Here is a 9,685-nt window from a genome sequence, read left to right as displayed (position 1 = left end):
TGGGAGGAGCAGCACGGGCTGCAGCAGCTGCATTGCCTCAGGCTGCTCACCTTTAGATTATCTAGCGGTGAGATACAGAATGCCTGCCTTTCCGGAACTCATCCGATGTCATTTTGCCAAGGACCATCAGCAGTAAGCAACAGGAGCCCGTCCGGCCGCCTTCTACCCAGGAGCAGCAGCCTCCGCCTTCCGGCGCTCTGCCTGAGGCGGCTCTACGCAGGAGCTGCTGCACTGCCAGCGCGAGACTCTTCTCCTCAGGAGCCCAACCTGCAAGCTTCTGCCCTCGAGACCCCTACGCAGGAGCTGCTGCACTGCCAGCGCGAGCTCTGCGCGCGAGACTCTTCTCCTCAGGAGCCTAACCTGCAAGCTTCTGCCCTCTAGACCCATACGCAGGAGCTGCTGCACTGCGCGCGGGATTCTACTCCCCAGAAGCCTAACCTGCAAGCTTCTGCCCCCGAGGCCCATACGCAGGAGCTGCTGCGCGCGCGAGCTCTGCGCGCGACACTCTTCTCTTCTCCTCAGAAGCCCAACCTGAAGCTTCTGCCCTCGAGACCCATACGCAGGAGCTGCTGCACTGCCAGCGCGAGCTCTGCGCGCGAGACTCTTCTCCTCAGAGCCCAACCTGCAAGCTTTTGCCCTCGAGCCCCATCTGCACTCCTCTGCCCGGAAGCTACAGAGCCACTTACAGGAGCGCAGGCTGCATGAACTTGGAGTTGAATTGCCTGCTGTAGAGCCCGGCTGCCCAGGAGCTAGGACAGCGACAAGGCACGTGTGTGGAGCACCACTCCGCCACAACATCTAAAGGGAGCGCGCGCACACCCCTCCGACTGTGCGATTGCTCACGACTAAATAAGACCCCCAAAAACTGCGTTATTTATCAGAGTGCAGGGATGCTGTCTTGGAAGAGAAGCAAGTTTGTCCTGGTGGAAGAGGAACCCAAGTCAAAGGAGAAGAGCCCTACAGTCACCTACATGTCCATTCTGTCCTCCTTCATGCACTCCTGCCCGGGTCTTCTGCCCGAATGCCGCCTGGAGCGGCTGGGCAGCGTCTTCAAGACCAAGCACCAAAAGGTGGAACTCAACAAGGAGGACCCGACCTACAGCGTCTGTTACCTGGGCAACGCCATCACTCTCCACGCCAAGGGGGAAGGTTGCACCCAGGAGCCCGTGGAGAAAATCTGGGCAAAGAGCGATTTTGGCTGCAGCAGCTCAAGAATGAGACTTACTCTGGGGCTCCATGGCATCCGAATGACCCCCAGTGAGAAAGGGACCAACCAACTTAGCCACGCCTACCAACTGCACCGCATCACCTACTGCGCCACCAATGCCAGGCACCCCAAAGTGTTTGCCTGGATTTACCGGCACCAGGCCAAGAACAAGGCCGTGGTGCTGAGGTGCCACGCTGTGCTGGTCTCCAGGGAGGAAAAGGCCCGTACAATGGCACGACTCCTGGCCGAGGCCGCCATCATGGCCTTCAGTGACTTCAAGAGGCTGAAGAGGCAGAGTGACGCCCGCCACGCCCAGCAACAACTCCTGGGGGACATGGCCGTGCCCCGGCAGCCACTGAGAAAGGTCCTGAATGGAAAGAACACCTACCACCCCACTGCATGCAGGAGCACACCACAGCTCAGCTCTATCCTGGAGGAGGAAGAGGAGGACGGGAAGGAGGCGAGCCCTGATGGAGGCATGCCAGAATCCACTCGCCTCATGAGGATCTCAGCACGGATGCAAGTGGGGCATGTGCCAGCTGCGGGAGCCAGGCACATGTTCCAGCCACAGGTCTGTGGCAGGGCTGTGCTACAGCAACAGGTGCACAACAAGAAAGACACCCAGCTTCTGATGCGGAACAGGGGCACGCTCCAGCCACAGATGGGAGTCAGGTGCCTGCTGCCAGGGGAGGCAGCACGGGGCAGGCTCCAAAGGCAGGCCATGCAGCCGTTCCAGGTGACTGAGCCCCGGAGCGCAAGCAGCTGTCGCCGCCATTGCCAGGATATCTCTCACTTGAAAATCTCTAGGGGGGCTCAGGAAATCGCTTGTTAGCAGGGTGTGTGTTTAACAGGCATCTTCTGTTACTTCTGGCCGCCTTGTGTTTTGGGCTTCTCAACAGTCACTCTGCCTGTCCCATGTGGAAAGTGTGGCATTTTCTGGCAGTCTTGTGCATTTGAAATGGCTGTAGTACTGGAATGTCATTCACAAGTGGAACACAGCATCGGGCGCGGCCTTTCCGGATGCACAGCCTGTCGGTAAATCTTCCACTTTCTCTGGTTGACAACCCTCTACCATCAAGTGGGATATCACCCATCCCTCTTACAGACCCTTGACTTCTTTCATGTGCTCTGGTAAGGGTTATTTGCTGGCACTCTAAAAGCAGAGAGAAGTTGTGATAGCAAAGGGTGCATGGTCGCAGGGTGTATAGAGTGTAAGGCCACAGGCAGAAAGTGGGATGTCCCTCCGATTAAATGGTGCCTTGCATTGCATAGTATGCAAGACGGCATATGGCATGCAGGCTCCATGCTGGGGGTGAGGGAGGGTGTAGTCAGATTTTGTATATATATATATATATATATATATATATATATATATATATATATATATATATATATATATATATATATATATATATATATATATATATATATATATATATATATATATATATATATATATATATATATATATATTATATATATATATATATATATATTCACACACACACACACACGTTTCTGAGTATTCCATTTAAACAGGAATAATTTGAATTGCAAGTTATTAGCCTGGAAATAATGAAGTATCAAGTTATCTAGGCTCGGTGAAGTGTACCAATTGCACCTACCCCATTTTGGCACCTGTTTGTTTCAACTGCTTTTAATCGGTTCAGGGGTGACTCCCCCTTCTTCCCCAGACTCCTGTGTGCTCATTGCAAAAAAAAGGTTGTGCTCGAAAATCTGGCATGGGTCCAGCCCTCGTGGACACAAACTGTACACTCCTGGGAAGAGGAAGCTAGCAGTGATATGAGTGTTTTTTCTTCAACAGTGCACGATGGGAAGCGACACTTCTAGGCACTTTATACATTTATAGTATGGATTTGATGCCCGGCTATTGCACATAACATACAATAACATGACACACTGTGTATTTGTATAGCGCGCCTACGCCCAAGGGTATCTAGGCGCTGGTTAACAGATGTTTATTGTATAGCGTCATATTTGAAAGAAAGCAGTGGGGGCTCCCACTGCTCCCAGCCAGTGGTCTCAATCCCAGTGGTAACACTCTTAGAGAAAGTCCACGCGGATAAAAACGAAAAGCCAAGGAATGCAGCACGGGGACAATAAGCAGGTTGTTGCGATCGATAGGGGAGGGGATCGGGGGACGGCTAGGGTAGGAGGAAGGAAAGACATTCGGTGAGAAAAAAAGAAACCGTCACTTGAGGCGTAGGTAAAAGGAGAAAGTGAATTGTAAAGATGGTCGCCATTGGGACTGAAGGTGGGAAGAGATGCGTAAAAAAGGGGAAAGGGATGAGAAGGATGAGGGAGGAAGAGGAGGGGTAACGTGATGATTAGGAAGAGGAACTCCGTTGTGAAGGAAGCGAGGGCGAAAGACGGGTCCCAAATAGTAGGAAAGGCAAGGGTGGAGACGCAAGGAGGTGATAGAAAGGACAGCAGAGCGGAGGGGGTAATAGAGGAAGGAGGGGAGGCGGAAGTATGGAAAGGAGGGGTGAAGGGAGGGAAAGATGAGGAAATAGATGGCGGAAAGGTTAAATGTTCTAGAAGCTAGAATATGGCAAACCAAGGAGTAGAGGCGAGAGTTGCAGAAAGAGCGGTTCTAGGCTGGGAGGGATGAAAGGGAGAGAGAAAGATTGAAAGACAGTGTGGCAGGGAGAGAAGGGTGTGTTCATGTCGTGTGAGGGAACTGAAGGAGCGTTTGATGAGGGCGCCTCTTTTGTGCTGTAAGCTAAGTGATTTACGGCGTGCATGCCAAGCACATTTCAACTCCTTTCGCTCATTCACCCCTCCCCCACCCACTGAACTCTGCATAGGTCTCGTCAGACGTGTACCGCGATTTCTCTGCTCCTTGGCCGTCCAGGTGCTGCTGTGCATAGGATGGATGAATAGCGGCGAGTGTTGGGCTCTCTGTGCGTCCACTTGTCCCAAGAGGCGGAGATGGACTCGGATTCATTAAGTGTGGGAAGGGGTCCAATCAAATAATTCATGACAAGTGGGGGCTTTGCCAATGTATACTCTTTGCCCCAGTCTCCTAAAATCCACTGCCCTCACAACGAGCATCATTCACTCCAAAACCCGCCAACCCCAGGTTCCCAGATCTCATGCGCCCTGCCTGAACTCGGGGTGAGGGTGCACTGAACTGCTCTTCCCAATAATTCCACCCTTGGAATCCCAAACCAAGACTCCACGAAGTGCCTGCATTTTTGGAGGTTCCTACTCTCCTGATTCTATCTATAGATGTACAAAGCAAGCCTGGCATTTCTTTCAATATTAATGACGAGGCTGCTTAAATAGAAATGGAATCAGATCATGTATAATAACCAGCAATACCTGTTCTATTTCCGCGGAGCACCTTTTTTCAATACTTTGATTCAGATTCCTGTGCCACCCGGCATAAATGAAGAGAAGAGGGCCCAATATCTCGTTTTTTTTGTACCCAGAGCCTACAATATCATTTGATAGGTCTGGAATCCCACCCCTTTGCAGCATCCAAGGGATTTAACACACTTCACTAACTCTGCGCCCAGGGGTTCACTACACTATTCTCCGTTCCTTTTCCTCTAGCTCTTCTCTTTCATACATGGCTTCTATGAAGTGTGTATTTTGTGTTCCAGACTCCACGTCCACTTGGGAAGTCTCGAATGTTATACACAGGACCAAAGAGAATATTTTTGGGCTAAAACATTTGAAAAAATAACACTTTTAAGCACTAAAAACTGTGTTTTACTGGTATGAGGACCTGTCCTTGAAGCCCACTCAAGCACACAATCCAGCACTGTGGGGACCAAAGTCAAAACAAACTTTGTGCATGTGCCTATGCACAATCTCTTTCTCGTAGCCAATTCTCTAAGTTTCTGTTTACCATATACAGGTTTTTGCTTCTGTTCATGTTTAGCGAGGGGGCTTTAAATCAAAGGTCACTGCCCTACCACCTCTATTCACTTCTAGACATTCGAGGGGCTGGCACAGCGCGCACTGACTCACTATCACTAAGCACCTTCCCATCAGCATTGTATCTGTGGAGAAAGTAATGCAGTATGACCTCTCTGCTGTAACCCCGGAAGCGCTAATGCCTGGACTCAGCCACTTCCTGTATATTCCTGACCCAAAGAATCAATGGAAATTCTTTATGTTGAGTAAATTGTGAAAAAAACAGAGTTTATATATTTGTTTTATATGTGTATTTCATGTTTGTGTATATTCATGCCAATATTGTGAAAGTAAATATGGCGAATAAACGGTGTTGTCTTCACAGAAAAAGGACAAGGACTGGGCGCTTTCTTAATAATGTGAAGAGAAAGGCAAAGGTCGCATAATCTGAAAGAAAGTAAAACTCCACATGTTGACACTGAACGTGAATGCAGAGTGGCTCAGTTTGGTAAAGTGAATGAACAGCCTGGGAAAAGAATGAAGGAGAGAGTGAAGGGGTGAATGTGAAAGGGATGAGGCAGCGAATGAGCAGTGAATGAATGCGTGAGGATGGTCCTTTATAGATCCATCTCGGCACTTTTGCAAACAGAACAATCACCAGCATATCTTCCTACCCCTAACACTCCCTAGCACCCCACTCTCCCTTAGTGATATTGATGGGCATAAGGTAGTTGGCACAGACCTTTTTCCCCCCACATGATCATCACTTTAGCATGCGGGTGTCCCTTGAGATCACCCTAACTATCCCATGGCCTTAATACATCAGTGTCCGTCTACCTTTGTGGGTTCAAAAAGCCTCTTTTTCATCACCAAACACAGACTGTCATTCCATCGGCTCCCTGATAAAGAGAGAGCCCAACAGGCTCTCTTGGTCGCTAGTGAAACATTTTTTACCACGGCCATACGGATATTTGGGGCAAGCAGGTGCACAACACTTGTATGTCGACCTGACATTCATCACATCAATTCCTCGGTCATAAAAGTCCTTTTACTCTCCGGTATGGTGTTCCTTGACATACATTTCTCTTCCCTCAGGATCTAGAAACTCTCCCATACTCCCTAAGGCATACAGGCTTCTCGCACCTTCTGCCTCCCTCCTTCCCTGGGTGTGCCATAATGAACTATGGGCGAGATGTATTAGTTGATGAGAAGGGCTAACCCCCTATGTAATTTCATTCACTGACTCTGCTACAGCTGTGTGTGAGACGGGGAGTTGGCATCTGGATGAGTGCTGGTCTCATGCAACTCCCTCTTTACTGGATCTCAGAGTGAATTCTGAGGTAAAGGGAGCTTGGCCTACATTGGTTGTTGACAATATTGTGTCAACCTGCGTGCAGTGCCGCGCTGCTTGCGCGAGTCAAGTGGATCCGGGGTTGCTGCGACTTCTCTCAATCTCTTCTTTTCTTCTTGGCTGCTGCGACAGCTCGCACAATTGACGCCTCCAGGGAAGCTGCCAACAAGCAGTTCAAGCTATGCTGGTGCTGTACTCTTTGGTTCATAGGTCCAGGAGGGTCGGCTTCCGTTCTCTGGAGAGGTCCTCCGGAAGAGATTGTCCATGCGACCCCAGGTTTCACATGGCCAGAGCCCGCACCCACCTGTCCACCTTGTTCAGCAGTTCCCTTAGCACTCCCAGCAGAAACTGACTGAAAGCACTCACACATTCCATCTGCAAGCCGATACAGCCGCTGTTTCGCCAAATAGCTCTAGTGACTGCTGTCACGCTGGACCCAGCCCAGGATCATACTGTGGACCAGGGCTGTAAGTGAGCCGGGTCGCACCGGTGCCACCGGCAGTTTTTAAAAAGGGGCCTCGAAACGGGTCTCTATCGGGCTCTGTTTTGTGCCTTGGTACAAAAGGGGGTGGTGATGGACGGAGCATCTGAACCAATCAAACACTCACACCCAGTCAAAAGATCTGGGTTTGATCCATCACCGTTCTTTAGCCCACTCTGCCACCCCAGTTCAGACATGGCTATATGCAAATCAGTCTGACCCTGTGCCTCATGGGAACAGTCCAGCCCGAACTGCCAAGCCATGCCTTCCCTGGACCGGAAACAAGCTTCCGAGGACCGGTTTCTGGCATTACAGCCGTCTTCAGCCCGGCTTGCTTGAATCCAGTGGCAAAGTGAGTAAGGGACTCACGTCTGAGCATACCCTGCCACACTTATGGCGGTCAAAGTGGTACAAAAGGGGGTGGTGATGGACGGAGCATCTGAACCAATCAAACACTCACACCCAGTCAAAAGATCTGGGTTTGATCCATCACCGTTCTTTAGCCCACTCTGCCACCCCAGTTCAGACATGGCTATATGCAAATCAGTCTGACCCTGTGCCTCATGGGAACAGTCCAGCCCGAACTGCCAAGCCATGCCTTTCCTGGACTGGAAACAAGCTTCCGAGGACCGGTTTCTGGCATTACAGCCGTCTTCAGCCCGGCTTGCTTGAATCCAGTGGCAAAGTGAGTAAGGGACTCATGTCGGAGCATACCCTGCCACACTTATGGCGGCCAAAGTGGTACAAAAGGGGGTGGTGATGGACGGAGCATCTGAACCAATCAAACACTCACACCCAGTCAAAAGATCTGGGTTTGAACCATCACCGTTCTTTAGCCCACTCTGCCACCCCAGTTCAGACATGGCTATATGCAAATCAGTCTGACCCTGTGCCTCATGGGAACAGTCCAGCCCGAACTGCCAAGCCATGCCTTCCCTGGACCGGAGACAAGCTTCCGAGGACCGGTTTCTGGCATTACAGCCGTCTTCAGCCCGGCTTGCTTGAATCCAGTGGCAAAGTGAGTAAGGGACTCACGTCTGAGCATACCCTGCCACACTTATGGCGGCCAAAGTGGTACAAAAGGGGGTGGTGATGGACGGAGCATCTGAACCAATCAAACACTCACACCCAGTCAAAAGATCTGGGTTTGATCCATCACCGTTCTTTAGCCCACTCTGCCACCCCAGTTCAGACATGGCTATATGCAAATCAGTCTGACCCTGGGCCTCATGGGAACAGTCCAGCCCGAACTGCCAAGCCATGCCTTCCCTGGACCGGAAACAAGCTTCCGAGGACCGGTTTCTGGCATTACAGCCATCTTCAGCCCGGCTTGCTTGAATCCAGTGGCAAAGTGAGTAAGGGACTCACGTCTGAGCATACCCTGCCACACTTATGGCGGCCAAAATGGTACAAAAGGGGGTGGTGATGGACGGAGCATCTGAACCAATCAAACACTCACACCCAGTCAAAAGATCTGGGTTTGATCCATCACCGTTCTTTAGCCCACTCTGCCACCCCAGTTCAGATATGGCTATATGCTAATCAGTCTGACCCTGTGCCTCATGGGAACAACCCAGCCCGAACTGCCAAGCCATGCCTTCCCTGGACTGGAAACAAGCTTCCGAGGACCGGTTTCTGGCATTACAGCCGTCTTCAGCCTGGCTTGCTTGAATCCAGTGGCAAAGTGAGTAAGGGACTCACGTCTGAGCATACCCTGCCACACTTATGGCGGCCAAAGTGGTACAAAAGGGTGTGGTGATGGACGGAGCATCTGAACCAATCAAACACTCACACCCAGTCAAAAGATCTGGGTTTGATCCATCACCGTTCTTTAGCCCACTCTGCCACCCCAGTTCAGCCATGGCTATATGCAAATCAGTCTGACCCTGTGCCTCATGGGACCAGTCCAGCCCGAACTGCCAAGCCATGCCTTCCCTGGTTGGTTCAGATGCTCCGTCCATCACCCCCCCCTTTTGTACCGCTTTGGCCGCCATAAGTGTGGCAGGGTATGCTCAGACGTGAGTTCCATGCTCACTTTGCCACTGGATTCAAGCAAGCCGGGCTGAAGAAGGCTGTAATGCCAGAAACCGGTCCTCGGAAGCTTGTTTCAGGTCCACAGAAGGCATGGCTTGGCAGTTCGGGCTGGACTGTTCCCATGAGGCACAGGGTCAGACTGATTTGCATATAGCCATGTCTGAACTGGGGTGGCAGAGTGGGCTAAAGAACGGTGATGAATTAAACCCAGATCTTTTGACTGGGTGTGAGTGTTTCATTGGTTCAGATGCTCCGTCCATCACCACCTCCTTTTGTACCGATCTGTTTTGTGCATTGGCACATGCGGTCCATTTTTTCCCGGACTGCAGTGACAGCAGGCACATCGGTGTGATTGTGCTCGTGCTCACACTGCTCACTTCTCACTAGTAGAGAAGTCACTGCGGAAGTCATGCAGGTGAGCGTTGTAGGGGAAGGGAAATACTTTAAAGAGATTAATTTTCTCTCTGGATTGCCCTTCTCTTTTTGAAACTAAGGAGCAGCATCATTGTCGTGGTGTCACCAGGGCTTTAAGTGGAAGCTTTTTCAATATTATATACAAGCCATAGTTGCTGCTTATTTATCTGATGCAACTAACACCCATTGACAAAGTCAATAGTCCTGGCTTGTTGTACGTGTATTTGTTACTTCTTACATTATATATCTGAATGCAATGACGGAAACAGCAAAATACAAGTCCTGCGGCGCACTATGCTAAGCACGGATCTTT

General features: G+C 50.6%; 1 protein-coding gene across 1 annotated transcript; it reads left to right on the top strand.

The window, feature by feature from the left end:
* The first annotated feature begins 890 nt into the window (after window positions 1-890).
* On the top strand, window positions 891-2,333 carry FAM43B (family with sequence similarity 43 member B). The gene has a single exon (XM_078641053.1). The coding sequence runs from the start codon at window positions 891-893 to the stop codon at window positions 2,037-2,039; it is 1,149 nt and encodes a 382-aa protein (XP_078497179.1). The 3' UTR covers window positions 2,040-2,333.
* Window positions 2,334-9,685: the final 7,352 nt, after the last annotated feature.

This window comes from Lissotriton helveticus, chromosome 5_1 (assembly GCF_964261635.1).
Source record: "Lissotriton helveticus chromosome 5_1, aLisHel1.1, whole genome shotgun sequence".
NCBI classification, from domain to species: Eukaryota; Metazoa; Chordata; class Amphibia; order Caudata; family Salamandridae; genus Lissotriton; species Lissotriton helveticus.
Note: the sequence above shows the minus strand (reverse complement) of the source record. Positions and strands in the feature narration are given on the sequence as shown.